Here is a 17,787-nt window from a genome sequence, read left to right as displayed (position 1 = left end):
CTGGTCTCTGACAGTTACTATGGCAACTGTTACAGAATAACTATGAGTTGGTGTTGACAACAATCATGAAATGGTCCCCAATGTCTCTTCTTCCCAAAATGTGACCTTGGTGGTATGAAGTTGCTTATCATTTGGCAAAGAAATTGCTGACCACGATGATAAGTCAAGCTTCAGAGAGTTTTAAAACTTCTCTATATTCAGCGTACTATATATCCAATTGTCGAAGGTGAGAATTAACAACACCCTTTCTCAATATCACATGACATAAAAAGAGTATATCTTACAAGCTCCACTTTAACCTTAGCCCTCTCCATATGCACCAAAAATACAAATAATATGTTCAGTAGTATTAATTCCAAACTGCACTGAGATTTTCTCATATCTCCTCTTGATATTCTCGAAACTACATGTATTTGTGTTTGTCTTATATGGAAGCTATATCACTCCATAATGATTATATTTAAGTCCCTTTAACATATATGCCTATAAAGAGTTTGAAATAAAATATAATTGGTATATCCTGTAATTTTAAACCTAATTTCTTTTCATTCTACAGTAAATAAGGAAATAAACAAAACCTTTAACTTGTCCACAAATGAGTACCTGATTAGTTTTCCTCCACAAATAAAATCTTTCATATGTAAAACCTAATTTCTCTGTGCACATCTTACATGTGATCCATCAGGAACTGAAAATAATCTTTGAATTAGTACTTAATGATATATTTGATGATAATAGCGGTGTATAAAACAACCTTAAAGGCTTACATAAAATTCTGAATACATTATTGATTTACCACTTCTGTTCAAGACTATTAAAGGCTCAGTTCCTTGAAAATTATCAGCTCAAGTTCCAAGTTCATTAATCTGTTCCTTTTGTCCTTACAATGCAATATTTTCACCATGTAAACATTTGACCATGCACCCACAGGATGATGAAAAATTATTTAAAAATCATAGATTGAAATATTAACAGGATGCTTCTAAACATTTTGTTTATTTTCTGATCACATAGTCATCACAATTACACCAGATTTCACGATATACTTTTCAAAAATGTTCCACTGATTCATGAAAAGATAAGCCAAGTTTAATACGGACTCAATACATGGGCCTCTATGGGAGAGACCATCAAAATGGCACTTGACCTTCTTGAAGGCATTTCCTCTTTACTTCAATAATATGTTATCATAAGTAATGAGATTATCATGATTTAGGAAGGAACATCTAAAGAAAGATATTTTTAGTGACAGATTGATAAATGTTCACATTAGATTTGGCTTGCAAACAGCCGCTGTACAGTTATAAATCTATTAAGTTTGTTACTGTTTATAAAAGTTGTAATTGAGGGGCAAGCTCACCCCAACATAAATTGGACTTGAATAAATTGAGAAAAATAAATCAAGCATAAACCTGAAAATTTCATCAAAATTGGATATACATTAGAAAAGAAAGTTATGACAATTTACAATTTGGCTTATTTTCATTCTTCCACTAAGATTTATATGCACCACACAAGGGATATGCAAATAAGCAAGTCAATGATGTTACAAATATAGAACATTTAAATTCTTGCAGAAATTTAATAAGTACGCATCTTCATTAATCACAATATGTTACAACAATGGCAATGCCACATTTTCAGAGAGGAATCAAGCCTTGTTTCACATTTCATATGTCATTATTTTTAAAAACATGAGAAGTAGTGAGTGTGTGATGTCATAGATTCCCTCAAGTGCATACTAACCAGGATGTGCTTATAACTATCTTGTGAAATAACGCAAAACTTTAAAACTTTGACGAATTTTTCAACATTATGCTAGCTTGATTTTTCTTTTTTTTCATTCAAAGTATCTTTTTTGCTAGGATGGACTTGCCTTTTCATTTACAGTGACACAACATGCATTCAAGTATAGTTTGAAAAATTGCCTGCATTACACTCTGAGCTATCAAAATGTAAACAAAGGTTTTTTTTCATTAGCATGATACCATCATGCATGTCTTCCATATAATGATTAACTTTTAGACAAATATTGAGGTTTGGCAGTATTTGTTTGACATTTAAAATACTCTGCCACAATTCACATAATTAGTTCTCCCATTTTGGGTACTGTGTACATATGATATCCTGAGCAAGTTCTGAACAGGATAAACTCCTTTGTAGTGGCATGTACAGAAAAGTTGTAAAATGTTGAAAATCGTGCTCCTTTAAAAATCTGACAATGGGGCTCAGGAAAAGACTGTTCCCCTTCCATGTGTTGATGCTTTTGGCTCCTTTATTCACAAGGATTAAAGTTTCAATTTATTCTCCTTTTTTTCCCTTTTGATAATAAAAAAATAATTGCCCTTTTGCAGCCCCTTCAAAGTTGTTGAGTTTAATAAAACTGTGTTGTTAATCGACCCAATAAAAATCTTTAATTGTGATATAAAGATTTAATTTGAATTCCATTTTTATGATCAGTTTTTATTTAAATCTAATAACAGGCTTGTCTGCAAAATTGATGTAATATTTCCATCGTGATAATCACGATGGAATCTAAAAAAAGGAGAATATGCTCATTTGTTGCCTCAGAGAACAGTTATGTCCTATAGGACATAGACTTTACTTTGGCATATGTTCATTTTTGGAATGTCTCAAGTCTAAAACAATTTATCCTGATCATCAAATCTTTAAAAATACCAAAAATCAAATCTCGAACAAATAAAAAGATATAAAAAAAATTATATAAAATAATTTGGATTGAAAAATCCATATATGCTGTAAATGCATAACAAATAACTCATGAGTTATTTTTAAGTAATAACTCAACTGTTGGAACTAATTTAGATTGCTGAAATATGAGGGATGTATATGTATGAGGTACACAAAACAAAATGTATCAAATATTCATTTAAACAAGGCAAAAGCGATTTTGTGTCTCGCCCACTTATGAAAATAACCAAAAATATTGTGCCTTTGCGAGGGCACGCAACAGAATTGTATCGAAACTTCATTGTGAAATGACTGGGATGGAATAACACTTGTCATAAGAGCCTTGCACGTGAACTTTAATGTTGACCTGAAAATGACCTTTGACATTACCATGTAACCTCCGACTGCAGCATAACATGCAGGTCGCCTAAGTACATCTACCATCCAAGTTTGGTTGAAAAGTGACTTACGGTTGCGGAGTTAGGTGTCATAAGAGAGTCTTGCATGTAAACTTTAACATTGACCTGAAAATGACCTTTGACCTATCATGTGACCTCCGACTGTAGCATAACATGCAGGTCCCCCAAGTCCATCTACCATCCAAGTTTGGTTGAAAAGCGACTTACGGTTGTGGAGTTATGTGTCATTAGGTTTGTGACGGACGGACGACAGACGACATTTGGATCCCTAAGTCTCGCCTTCACCTCTGGTGGGCGAGACAAAAATAAATACAAATAAATGTATATCTTTGGTAACATCCACTGAATCAATGAAATATTGCAAAAATATGTATCGTATACAAATATAAATCTATATAAATAACTTCTGAACCTCTAATTTAGTTCATAAATTTCTTATCATTTTAGGCTACACATTGTTATCACTCTAAAACGAGTGTCACCAGGACAGATTCAATTCTGCATAGGCAAAGGCAATTTTATAATATATATGATTCTCTCACCACTAAAAACCTTTATAAGGGGACGGTTTCGGAGCTCCAAATTTTGATTTACAGCACTGCAGTTTGGCTATCCTTCCCCAGTTGAGTAGCATCATATCTAAAATTTGAGGTTAGATAGGTAATTTGCATCATGTTGTGAGTAGAGTCCAAAGATTCGCCCTTTCAAATATCAATTGTTCCAAGAAAAGGTACACGCATCTTTGGAGGTCATATTTGAGAAATTCAGGTACAGCATCCTGACGTTACAAGTCATTTCATAAGATAAGGCATAATTTTGTGATTTCTGAACAAATTTATGGAAGTCATGTTGGCATCAGTCTTGAAAGCCCAAAAGGCAATCGTTCATTTAATTTGGTCTACCTGGTCAATTTGGTTTTAATTTGGGATGTTGACTACTCTAAATGGGATGAACTACACTGAAACATAACCACCGAAATCATAACATTTATATTCAAATCAGCTTGCAGAAGAATCATATATTTTGTGGCCTCCCTAAGTTTAATGTTTTGGGACCAAATATATTCATTTTCAGGAGTGAGTACATACATATTGTTTTGCATGGTTTAGTAACTGCTTTGACAAGGCAAGTGTTCACATCAAGTACTGCAGTTCCATATATTTTAGAGTCCCTAACCCTAAAACATTTTTTTCTGGCAAGGAGGGAGCAAAATAATTCATGTCATGTTGTTACAGCACTGGTGCACAGTTGACAATACATCCCTCTATAGTTCATCCCTTGATGCCTGCTTGTGTACCCTGTTCATAAGTTGTTGCCAGAAATTGACGGTGTCTGGTTTTAAGTTTTGTGCTACCTCCGGAATGATGTCCAGCTTCATATAATCCTTGTCCTCAACAGAGTACCTTGGCCAGTATCTAACAGTAGAAGTGTTGCTATCACCATTGGGGTCACTGAAGAAGGAAAGTGAAATGTGCAAGAAATCATATAGACAAGACCACTACCATATCTTTGTGTTGCTGAAAGGAATTAAATGAGCAGAAGATTACACAATGACTGTATCATTGGCAGTTCAAGAGGGGATTACAGCAGGTGTTACAACGAGTCTCCTGTATCGTCATCTTCATCCTCCTTAAAGACACCACCACAACAAACCACCATCATGATCATTCTTTACAGAAGAGGAACTTTATACAACATGTAGGTGTACCCATGTGTACTGTTAGAAATAGTTACAGTAACACATGGTTGAGAATGTTTACAGTGATATGTGCTTCTATTCTTCATTCTCTGGCCCATCTTACAATGACTCTGCTCACATCAGTATGATAAGATTTCTCAAAATAAAATATTATACAACCATGCAAAAAAATCAAAATCAGACTTCATTTATACATTCATATATATTTTTTTTACACGATTTTGGAAAAAGAGGGGAAACTGGAGCCCACCCAGCACATTTCTATTATTACCCATAGCTGATAAACCTACCCAGTCTTTGCAAAGTTTGCCCAGTAAGTCATCAGAATATGGCTAAGGTCTTTCTCTTCCGGAGTGAAATGAAGGCGTCCCTGTTCATGCTTGTCTAGGAAGGGAAAACCAAAGACGATGGCCTCCTCATCACCATGATCAGCTCTAACCCAAGATGGAGCCCTTGAACATGACATTCGGTGCTGGTATTCATAGAAGTATACTTTATCACCCAGTGCTGAGAATGAAAAAAAAAAAATATGAGGTTGATTATCAATCTGACAAAAACATTCACAAATCAAACACATCCAGGATGGTGTATCATGAAGTTATTCAATGTCATATACAACTGATAACACTTTGTGCTATATTAGACTGTCAATATTCTGAAAGCCAATCTAATAGATAGAAAATTCTCGTAGAAAAGAAACACCAAGAATTGATGAGGATTATTAAAGAAATTCACTCCTCTTACATATGACGAAATTGGGGTCTCATTTGGAATAAGAAAGTATTACTAGACATGGTTTATAACTTACAAACAACTTTATGAAATGGCCACCATATCTAACTCTGTGCAGGGTGATTCTTCAAATACGTAGCTCTAGCAACTATAGTCCTATCAACATCACATTCTGGGCACCGTAACACAAAGGTTATCGATTAATCGCTTTAAATGGCCTATCACGATCAGCGTTGCATGTGCATTTAGATCAGTAGACTGGCTAGGAATCAATCATAATTGTTTTTTCAAATAAGCAATAAATCGCTAATCGTCATGTTGTGGAGGCCAGTTCTATCAATTTCACATTTTGGTAATTTTCAAAGTTGTTCAAACATATAGGAATTGCTTTAAAGAAATAATGGCAGTCAAGATCTACAACACATTTTTTCTTCAAAATTCTGAAGGTTAGCTGTTCAATTAAATTGGAGAAAAACTCTAGACAAAATTAATCCTACCTGTCCTAACATCAGCCAGAGCTAAGGCAGGAACAACGTATATTAGATCTCCAATGACTTCTGTAAGCTGATAAAATGCATCCTCATCAGTCATACCATTCTTGCCTCCATACATGAGTTCTATACTCATTATCAAATCACTCAAGTCTCCTGGTATGAACTTCCCAAGCTGTAATAGTAAAAAAAATAGGTGTCGCTAAGGATAGCACATAATACGCCCGCGGATATGGTGTTATTGGTCAAGCAACAAAAGTGGAAGGTGGCAACTTCACCTTTGACCTACTGACCTCAAAATCAAGAGAATTCCTGGGCTCCATGCTAGTATAATACAAACCAAATAATATGAGCCTAGGTAAAATTAAACTAAAGATATTGCATTTACAAGGACTTCAGAAGGGTAAGGTGAAAACATGTCACTGTGACCTTGACCTTTGACCTCAAAATCAATAGGCTTCCTGTGATCCATGCTAGTATCGTACACACCAAATTATATGACCCTAGGTTATCGCATAAAGGACTGCAGAAGGGTAAGATAAAAACATATGTCACTGTGACCTTTAACCTTTTGACCTCAAAATCAAGAGGCTTCCTGGGATCCATGCACACACCAAATTATATGAGCCTAGGTTAAAGGAGAATGAAACCCTTGAAACCAGCTGAATCCATATCAAAGAGAAAAATCAAAGAAACATATTGTTGAAAGTTTGAGGAAGATTGAATGAATAATAAGAAAGTTATGAGTATTTGAATGTCGAGATCACTAATGCCATGTAGATCCTCCCATTGGCAATGCGACCAAGATCTGTGATGTCACACACGTACAACTCCCTCATTACTTTAGTACTTATTTCACTTATATTCTCTCTTTTATAGAGTCTATCACAAGGTGAGGTGTTCTCTTTATGAGAGGACAAGTACAGAGGTTTCACAACATTATATCATTGATGAATCGTTTGTCATATGATTAGAATGAGCAAAAAGAGATGTTTTGGGGTATATTTTCAGTGTCCAAAAGGGGAGAGTTGTTCATCTGTGACATCATAGATCTTGGTCGCATTGCCAATGGGAAGATCTCCATAGCATTAGTGATCTCGACATTCAAATGCTCATAACTCTTCTATTGCTAGTCCTATTTTACTCAAACTTTTGTTGATCTTATTCTTTGATTTTTCTGCTTTCACAAAAGCTAACTTGCTCCAAGAGTTTCATTCTCCTTTAAGTTAAACTGAAGTTGTCGCATTTACAAGGACTACAGAAGGGTAAGATGAAAACATGTCACTGTGACCTTGACCTTTTGACCTCAAAATCAATAGGCTACCTGGTATCTATGCTAGTATTATACACACCAATTTATATGAGCCTAGGTTAAGTTAAACTGAAGTTCTCACATTTACAAGGACTGCAGAAGGGTAAGATGAAAACATGTCAGTGTTACCTTGACCTTCGATCTCAAAATCAATAGGCTTCCTGGGATCCATGCTTGTATCATATCGCGTATACACGGACTGCAGAATGGTAAGATGAAAACATGTCACTTTGACCTTGCCCTTTGACCTTTTGACCTCAAGATCGATAGGCTTAATTCCTGGGATCCATGCTAGTATCATACACACCAAATTATATGAGCTTAGATTAAGTCAAACTGAAGTTATAGCGTTTACAAGGAAAAGTTAAAGGACAAGTCCACCCAAAAAAAAAGTTGATTTGAATAAAAAGAGAAAAATCCAACAAGTATAACACTGAAAATTTTATCAAAATCGGATGTAAAATAAGAAAGTTATGACATTTTAAAGTTTCGCTTAATTTTACAAAACAGTTATATCCACATCCCGGTCGGTGTGCAAATGAGGGAACTGATGACATCACTAACTCACTATTTATTTTATATTTTATTATATGAAATATGAAATATTCTAATTTACTCCTCATTGTCCAGTGAAACAAAGTTTTATTTCTCCCTGAACATGTTGAATTACCGTTGCTTAACATTTATGGTTCAGTCAAGTTGGTCCTCATTGTCAAATCTGCAAAAATGTATGTAATGTATAATTCGAACAATAAAAAACAAAAGAAATAGTGAGTGAGGGACATCATCGATTCTCTCATTTGCATGTGACTATATTGTGCATATAACTATTTTGTGAAAAATAAGCGAAACTTTAAAATGTCATAACTTTCTTATTTTGCATCCGATTTTGATGAAATTTTCAGCATAATGCTTGTCTGATTTTTCTCTATTGATTCAAATCAACATTTTTCTGAGGTGGACTTGACCTTTAACGGACGGACACCGAGCGTGATACCATAATACGTCCCGTAGGAAGGGCGCATAAAAATGAGATTTTGACCTAAAAACGGTACACTCTATTCAAGTTTTGTAAATCATGAAAACTGGGCAATTTGGAATCTTCCTACATATATAATGCGAGCGCTATATACGGTGATTTCACGAGCCCAAGCAGAAAATTGTTGATTTTCTGATCTGAAACTGGATAATTTTAGCACGTTTCAAATAAAGAACAAGCTGCGTATCTCAATAAACATGCGTGTGTTCTAGATTTAAAATATTTGATAATCCGATCTGAAAAAGGGTACATTTAAGCACTGTGTAGGAAAATTGTGAAGTGGACGTGGATCCCACGTAATAAATGATGCGACATTCTAAGAACATTCATCATATAGGCCTAATATGAAATTTATGACGATCTTCTTATTCCTCTTCCTATAGGCGCAAGATGAAACTTGTTGATATATTCCATTCTTAAAATAGGGACAATTTAATAATTATTATCTTATTTATTAATCTAATAAGCCTAATGAGAGCACAAAATTTGTAGATACCAAGACCTGAAAATTTGTCATTTTAATCACTTTTGTTATTATGAATAGGAAGCATGGGTAAGTATATTTTTTTAAACTGATGCAAGCGCAAGTCACGAGACAAAAGTTTTCATTGATAAACTGTCGTGAAAAGGGGATTTTCAGATGTTGTAGAATATAGAAGTAGCCTATACATAACTCAATCAAAATGCGAGCACACAGCGCTAGCTGATACATTTTGACTATCAGACTTAAAAAAGGTATATATATTTTTAGAACTTTATGAAATACACAGAGAGGATAGGTAGGCCTACTACTTGACAAAAATGTGAGCCTGCAGCGCGAGCTGAAAATGTTGATTTCACACCATAAAACTGACATTTTACAAAGCACTTTAAAAAAAATGAATTTATGTCTGCGCTGAAATATGTTTTGTATATTGACTTCAAAACTCGATATTTCAAGATCTATATCAGCATATTGAGCAAGATATGTATCATTGAACAAGCAATGCGAGTGAAAATGTTATAAAGTGACATGAATTTTTTTTTTTTGGTTTTTCAAGTCTTCCCCTCATCTTATTCTACTCACTTGTCTTCCTTCTGTTATTTCCCTTTTCTTTTCTACTCTCTTTTCCCTTTTTTCTTTCTTTCCCCTTCTTTCTTTCTTTGCTCTGCCAAAAGTGGGGCCCTAGCACCCCCCCCCCCCCCCGATCCGCCTATGAATTGATAAGAACATATAACATGCATTTGTTGTTAAAACAATTTTGCTTTTATGCACCATCGAAATGAGAGAGGGCCTAAACATATATTAATTGCATTTATTCATGGCTCATGGAATTGCCCTATATCAGCAAGTTCACTTATCACACATACAGACGAGGGCGTTAAATGTTTTCAAAACAGACTTGTCAACTTCAGAAAAAAACTGAATTGGGGGACCAATGTTGTTTTTCTTCCTTCTTTTATTTCTGTGTTGTCAATTTTTATTGATTTTATGTATTTTAATAAATTTATCGATTTTTTGTCTGGAGATACTGTTTTTTCCCTTGCCTTCGAAATATTGGGGGATGATTGCACAGGCCATCCCCCACCTGAATTTTTTTTAGGTGACTTCCATGCCTAAATATACACATTTGTAGCTGACTCTCATATAATTATAACCTATCCTACAAATCCATGACTTCTTGGGTAAGAAACAATAGATACGACATATATCTCTTTTTTGATATTTAAAAGGGTATTCGAAAATAATTTCACCATGATTTCTTGGCGGTTTTGAAAAATTCAAAATTGAATACAAAATCTCTTTCTCTTCATCCTAAAAATACAAGGCGGTGTGTGAACCATCTTGATTTTTGCAATCAATAAAACATGATCTTTTGACCCCTAGATGACCTTTGTCCTTATCATCCTCATGAATACATAGTGATATAAACCCAATGATTATTTGTACCAAGTGTAAACACAATTGCAGCAGAAATTTAGAGATGAAAGTTGAACAAAAACTTCTAAAATGGATGGACATGACACATCATGACCTTTGTTCATATGTACCAAGTATGAACTTGATTGATGCAGGAATAGAGAAGAAAAAAAAAGTTTTTGTAGTAACTAACAGACCAATGTTCTAAAAAGAAAAGTATAGGTCTCTGCCAAAGTTTGTTCAGGCAAGACAAAAACAAAGTTTTTCTTTTCTTTAATAAAATATTGCACCTCCCTCTAAGTCTACATGGTTTTTATATTGATGTGGGGATCACACTGCAGTGGAGAGGACAGGGGACACCTACGACATCATAACACTCTGAAATAGTTGCACCTGTAAAACAAACTGAATGAAAATCAATCTCAACTTCACAGCTCATTTCAAATTGTAACAGGTCAAAACAAACTGTTTAATGGAAATTCATATATTTTCATAACTCTTTATTATTTGTATGTAAGTAATAGATACCTTCACAGGAAGTAGTAGAAAGTAGAAATGTTTAACAATCTGCATGCTTTTTAAGAAGTATGATTCACACTCTTTCTGGGTAAGAGTGATGCTGAATGGTCTTTGGGTCAAAACATCACATTCCAGAGCTATGAGCTTGTATGATGTAGATAATTATGGTCAAGGCTTAGCATCTGTGAATGGAGAGTGATAACTGCATAAAAGGGAGAGAGGATTTTGCTGCAATTCACTCCTGCACTGCACCCCATTCATGGGGCAGGCAGAGAGGCTTCTTAATTTTCGGGTCAGAATTATAGGTAAGATAATTATCTTATTTTGTCGATTTAGTTTTGAATAAAAGTTTATAAAGTTAGTTCACAATGTATTTTATATTTTCATAAATAATAGGTTAGGTTATATTAAAGTGATATCCTTGCTAGCATAGCATGTTATCTGTCTTAATTTAAAGGGGTTTTGTGAATTAAATAATTTATTAATTATGCATCTGTCTTTGTTACTTCATATGATTTTGATGTCATTTTTGTTATATTTTGTATTAATGACTTGTACTTGTATACTTGATTGTAGTATGTAGTTGTAAACATAAAATGTGTTCGGTTCTAATCTTATTATAGTGAAACGATTTAGTAAAATAATCTTTAGAGAGTTAAAGATTTTGGTTATTGAATTGTTAATTCAATTCTTTTTGGTTTTTGCAGGCTTTATCTCTTGTTCTTGTATTTGTATATAACGATTCATCGATTATTAAACGAACCGAAACACAAGGAATGGTGTCGTGTGTCATCTTTCTGCATCAATTTCCGCGTGTTACAAAATAAAAAGTAGCATAACACTTACCTGAGACTGCACTATGTTTCTGAAGGCTTGAACATTGAAATTTTTCAGAAACTCAACGTTCATCCTGTTTGCCAGGTTGGAGAATCCTCCCTCATGGTTATTGACACCTATCAAAAGCTCCGGGCCACGTGTTAATTTCCCCATCATCAGCGCTTCAAGTGGATCTTCCTCTATAAAGAAGCCATCCACAACAGGGGCAAAAGGTAAAGTTGGTATGTCAGGGTCATCCATATCAACCTTAAGTATATCATCAGCAGACTTGCCTCGTAAACATTCCACCATTTCTTTTGTGGTGGAAGTTGGACAGCTTAGTTTCTGAGCCAGCCTCTGGGCAACATGAAGAGGGTTCTTGGAGGTCATGATGGGACTGTGCGCCACCCCGCTTTGAGAGACAGCACGGTGGAAGAAGCCTTGTGATAGAGATGACTGGAGGTGGAGAATGATGTTGACAGCTCCAGCAGATTCTCCAAAGATTGTGACACAGTTTGAGTCACCACCAAAGTGTTTTATGTGGTTGTGTATCCACTGAAGAACCATGTGCTGGTCCAGGAGAGCAAAGTTACCAAAGGCAGCTTCATCTCCTGTACTTAAGTAACCTAAAGCACCTAGACGGTAGTTTGCAGCCACTAGTACCACATTTTGAAACAAAGCATATGGAGAACCGTCGTAATAGCCTCCTGCACCATTGGCATAAGCACCTCCATGGAAGTACACCATGACTGCCAGCTTCTCCTCAGAGTTCAGGCTAGGAGTGTACACATCAAGATGGAGGCAATCTTCGCTCATTTCATCTGAAGGAAACGGTCGTGGAAATACAATAGATGTTGTCTCAAGATTCTGGGGGCAAAATGGGCCAGATTTGGTGGCATCATATGGTCCACCAGGAAGTTTCTTTGTGACAGGTGGAGAAAATCTCCTAGCCCCTACCGGAGACTCAGCATAGTAGATACCTCTGAAGGAATACACAGGGGTTGTGCTTTCTGCTATGTAATGATCAGTGCCTGTAAATATGGTTTCTTTGATCTGCACTCTTGGGGAATCATCTGTTAAGATAGAATAAAAGGGAGAATGATAAAAAATCAAATTTTTTCACTGCAATGTAACAAGTCTGAAAAGAGAGATCTTTGCCCAAAATGAAGGTGTTCATAACAATGGTGTCGATCCACAGAGTTGTATTCATCGGGGGGGGGGGGGGGGATATTACATAATAAAGCTCCATCCCCCCCTAATGAATAGAAAGCGCAAACAGATCGACGCCCATTAGGTATAATATTGTCAGAGTAAAAAATTATCTTATCAGACTCAGCAAAAAAAGACAAGATTATTACTTAATATATAAGAATGAATTCCAGCTGCCCACTGCACAATCTAATTACATATATGTCACAATCTTTTTAACAAGTCACATTTTCCATTAAAAATGACTGTTCCAAGAAGTAATTTTTTTTAAATTTTCATTTCATTTACACTTTTGAACATAGATATGAACATTACATGAACATCAACAGTTAGAAGCTGTTCTTACTCTGTTATGGTATGTCACAACTTAATTTTTATCACTTAAAATAAATGTCTTTCTTAAAACAATTTGCAGAAACACACTGAGATCAAAACACAAAAATGTAATTCTTCCTAAATCAAATGGGCATAACTTTTCAGCAAAAGAGTTATTAATGTAGGAGTTTATTTTGAATGTTTCTCTTTCCTTTGATGTTACCTTTCCTTTGATCTCATCACTCATCAACTCCTTTATTCATCTCATGCTATACATTCTTATCTCATGCTTCACATTCCCTCTTCATTTCCATCCTTTCATCTCCTGCTTTGCATTCCTTATATAATACTTTTGCAATGTTCTTTTCTTCATGTTCATTCCATGGTTCAGTTGAGTAACTCTTTAGCCTTTATTGGAATAATGTTTATTCATACAAGCTCATTTATATTCATTGGGAAGACTTTTATATTTATGTACTTCTTTTTGTTTACAAATTATGTCATTTGAATATTTACTATTGTCAAACGAATTTAATATATGCAAATAAACCAAGGTTGAGGTTGGTACACAACCCCCAGGCAGATCACCACAGGCAAGCAGAGTCAAGATGTGTTAAAGTATGTGTTACTCTGTAAGGAATACACCAAGCCATAAATGCTAGCCCATGCAAGGCCACCCTACAAACTGGTGGCAGCGGTGGGAAAGGCCATCGCTGCCATAATACCAGAGGAATAAGCCACCCTATATATTAATAGCTTATCGACAATCTTTTCTTAGAAAATATAAGCATATAATTGGAATTGGATAGCATCTAGTCCTTTTTCAAAGGTTTTTTTAGTAGATGGGATTTTTATACCAAAATTTAGTCATTAGCTTTCATATGCTGAAGAGCAAAATTTTTATATAGTGTTTGAATCCGAGTGAGCATATATTAAAATACAAGTAAATAGACTCTATATTTAGTTTATTTGTGGTAACTTGTATTTTATATGCTCACTCAAGTTCAATCACAATACCAAAATTAGCTCTAGATCTAACATTAGGGCATATGAAACAATTAGAAACTGTTTGGTAGCAACATCCCCCCTAAAAATTATAATCTGATGGGTGCATAATTTAGGAATTTTAGCAATGCATATGTTAAGGGGGGCAGGACATAACAAGAAAATTTACTAAATGGACCCATAATACATGTCTTATCAAGATTTGTGAGACGAAAAAAAAAGAGATTGGTGAGACAAAGTTAGTTAGACAAAGATCTACTTGTTTAACAATAAGCTTAAAGGGCCCAGCCACTGACAAATCTTGGGGAAATTGAATCAATACAAAATTTGCGAAAGGCCAATTGACTTCATAATATACTCCGTCCGTCATGAGCACCCATCGGACTAATGCGATAAGAGTTTGGACAGCACGAATTTGACCAAACTCATGATGGTTATTTACTTCGGATCATCGCAGTTCCAGTTTCCAACAATCCCAATTCCTAGACTCATAGCAGGTCTCTTGATTGCCAAACCAAAATAAATAGCCTAGCTGTGAAGTTACATGTTTCAAAGTGAAAACACGCAGTTTACTCTGGTTGGTTACACTTGTTCACTGCCCGGGGGGGCCACTTACATTGACGAGTGGATACCATGCGCGACCAAAAAAACACGTAAAAAGGATGTCTTTTTCAAGATAGGGCACGTTACGTACGTAACGTGATAAGGGTGTCAAAAACACAAAAATAATGAAAAAAGGGTATCTATTTCGCTAGGAAAGCTACGTGTTTAGGGTCAAATTTGCGGGGATGATAAAACAAAATTAAAATGAAAAAAGGATGTCCTTTTTGCCCCAACACTACGTGTTTAGAGTCCCGATTTGAGGAAGGTGGGGTGGGTCCGTACTAAACCAAATGGTGTGTAAATTAGGTAAAACCGCGACCGACGGACCTGTGACACAACAATGAACATGCATAAAATATCGCTGTATACTTGTTTAGGGGTTCATTTCAGGGAATACTTGCCAAGAGTATAGTTTTGTTTCAAATACTTGTTAAGGGTAGGGTTTCAGACGCCAATACTTGTTAAGGGGTGCATTTTCAGAACATGGAAAATACGTGTTTAGGGTGCTTTTCGAGACCCCGTGGTCGCGCATGGTATCCACTCGTCAATGGAAGTGGCCCCCCCGGGGTTCACTGCAACCAATCTGCCTGTGGGGAATCTACAGGTTGGACTATATAGCATGCCAATGCTGTACAGAGCACACACTTTTAAAAATGATATCACTTTTGTGACCAAAATTACTAATTTCCATACAGTTGCAATTTATTTTTCATTAGTAACTTGGGGATAATTTTGTATTCACTAGAGCGCTCAAAGACTTGAATTTTTGGCTTATTGGTGGAAAATAATATGGCAAGAAAATTTTTCATTTTTTATTTCTATTTTTAATTAAGAAAAAAATAATTTAAAGAATCAAATTTACTTAAGGGCCAAGTTGTATGACAAATAGGTGTAATGGAAACTGTCAGTGTAAAAAATCAAGCATTTGTCCCAAAGAAAAAGAGAAAATAAGCCAAACATTGCCATCCTTATTTTGCCACACATGGAGATATAACTGAGAACAAGGTTATATCATAACCTTGTTCATTGAATGAGTGGTTGGTTATAGTCTACCAACTATTGCTCTAGCTCCTATAGACCTCCCAGACATGCTGGCGTTTATTACATAACACCCCCAGGCATGCAGCCGAGTGAAAGACTTGAATCCCTTCTCTGTTCTGAGATTAGCCTTGATTTCCCCATAATTGGGGAATGAAAGGTCGGTTTAAAGTTTAATTTCACGACTGTTTTCCTGTTTCCCAGGCCCGTTCCCAGGCAGGGTCATTGCTTCGGGAAGAAAAGAACTCTTTTCAAAAACAAGGAAAGCCCCGGGAAAAACATACCCTATACACAAGGGCGGAAATCTCTCCCAAAAGGTAGGGGGGACAAGGGGCTGGAAAATTTGACAAGCAAAAAAAAAGGGGGTTATCACCCCAAAAGTAGGTCATCTGACTCATCTCGTCCAAAATACATGCTTTATTCTGATTTTGAATGATGTATTTATTTCCATCATAAAACTGAAGACAAATGAGGGGGGACGTGTCCCCCTGGAATTTCCGCCTATACATGATAAACACGTTTGACTAGTCTTAAAAAAAAGCCTTCGGAAAAAATACCCTAAATACGTTTGACCCGCCATTGGCATTGATCAGTTTTTCAAAAGACATAACCACCCCTTTTAAAAAAAATCTGTGTTACATAACCTAGTTATGTAACCTTATGTACTGCTATAAGTATTATTGTAAGTTGATTTGGAATTGGAGTCTCATATTATTTATCAATAATAAATTGAGTTTTATCATCGCCCTAGCTGGCCCGGCCCTGGGCCTGGCTTGGTTTTCTCACTAAAATTTACGAAACCGTCATCAAACATTCTCTGCCCGATGAAGTACTCACCAGAAAAACAGTGCTGAGGAGCAAGAATGACGGTTAAAACCCCTAAAAACAGCGAACAGAAAAGGCACGCCATGTTTGTGCACGAGAACTTGAGAAGGAAATCGGAATGATAGATCGGATGGCCTATGGTGGCTTGGTGGGCTGGCTGTCGCGGGGTCCACTTGCGGTCGATAGCGCGATTATGAAAGCAAAATATATTGCACGCATGATGCATGGAGCTAGAGGAAAAATGGGCGTGTTGTGGGCGTGCCCATGTCCACGTGTTTATGGATGTCATGTCATGTGATTGACGAATATGAGTGGAGGTCATAGAGATATATACTAATAACGTAATTAGTATACATCTCTATGGTGGAGGTGTTATTGCTCTCGAATGGTTTATTTCCAATTCGTCTTATGCCAATTCGTCCAATTGTAGTAGCTCTGCAGAGGAGGATTACCATATGCGCTCAAGTTGGCCGTAGGACAAAGATATAAAATGTAGCCCAATTTCAACAGTTCAGAAAAAGGGGATAAGCAACAGGGCCGGCAACAGGGGCAACAGCTCACACTTTTCATGACAGTTTATGGAAAAATTCGGCTTGCGATTTGTCCCTTGCGCTTGCATTATTGTATAAAATATACCAACCCATGCATCCTGTTTCATTACAAAAGTGCTTAAACTGTCCAGTTTTAAGGAATTAAAATCAATAAAAATCGTCTCAAAATTAAGGCTTAAAAATTAGATAATAACGTACTCATGAATTCCTATTACTAAATGGTCCCCTTTTTCACTAAATGGAATATCAAAAAGTTTCATTTTGCGCTTATATTATAGGAAGAGGAATAGGAAGATCGTCATCATTTTCATATGCTGACAAAATGTCAGGCCCTGTGCTAGGTAAAATAATATCAGCTCGCGCTTCGCGCTCGCATCATTTCTCAATTGCGATCCATCCACATACCTCACAATTTTTCTACAAATTGCTTGAAATAGTGATCCGTTTTCAGATCGGAATATCAAATAATTTCAGCTCGCGCTTCGCACTCGCATTATTGATTTTCATGATAAAAATATTTATTGAGATACGCAGCTGGTTTATTATTTATGCTTATAAGTTATCCAGTTTCAGATCAGAATATCAACATTTTTCTGTTCGCACTTCGCGCTCTCATTATCAAT

The 17,787-nt window shown here is 35.8% G+C and overlaps 1 protein-coding gene across 1 annotated transcript; it reads right to left on the bottom strand.

The window, feature by feature from the left end:
• Positions 1 to 960: 960 nt before the first annotated feature.
• LOC129257327 (carboxylesterase 5A-like) lies at positions 961 to 16,858 on the bottom strand. Its single transcript, XM_064096955.1, has 5 exons — positions 16,626 to 16,858; positions 11,649 to 12,691; positions 6,039 to 6,207; positions 5,100 to 5,316; positions 961 to 4,561 (listed from the first exon to the last, which is right to left on the bottom strand). The coding sequence occupies exons 1-5, from the start codon at positions 16,837 to 16,839 to the stop codon at positions 4,375 to 4,377; spliced, it is 1,830 nt and encodes a 609-aa protein (XP_063953025.1). The 5' UTR covers positions 16,840 to 16,858; the 3' UTR covers positions 961 to 4,374.
• Between the last annotated feature and the right edge of the window lie 929 nt (positions 16,859 to 17,787).

The sequence above is a fragment of the Lytechinus pictus genome, chromosome 3, assembly GCF_037042905.1.
Source record: "Lytechinus pictus isolate F3 Inbred chromosome 3, Lp3.0, whole genome shotgun sequence".
Classification (NCBI taxonomy): Eukaryota; Metazoa; Echinodermata; class Echinoidea; order Temnopleuroida; family Toxopneustidae; genus Lytechinus; species Lytechinus pictus.
This window is presented reverse-complemented; position numbering and strand designations above follow the sequence as displayed.

Bases quoted from the DNA above. Each gene is read 5' to 3' on its own strand.
- LOC129257327 (XM_064096955.1), bottom strand. From the start codon at position 16,839: ATGCATCATGCGTGCAATATATTTTGCTTTCATAATCGCGCTATCGAC. The intron at 6,208-11,648 runs GTAAGTGTTATG...TTACTATTACAG, and splicing joins GAAACATAGTGCAGTCTCAG to CTTGGGAAGTTCATACCAGG. The intron at 5,317-6,038 runs GTAGGATTAATT...TTTCATTCTCAG, and splicing joins TCTGGCTGATGTTAGGACAG to CACTGGGTGATAAAGTATAC.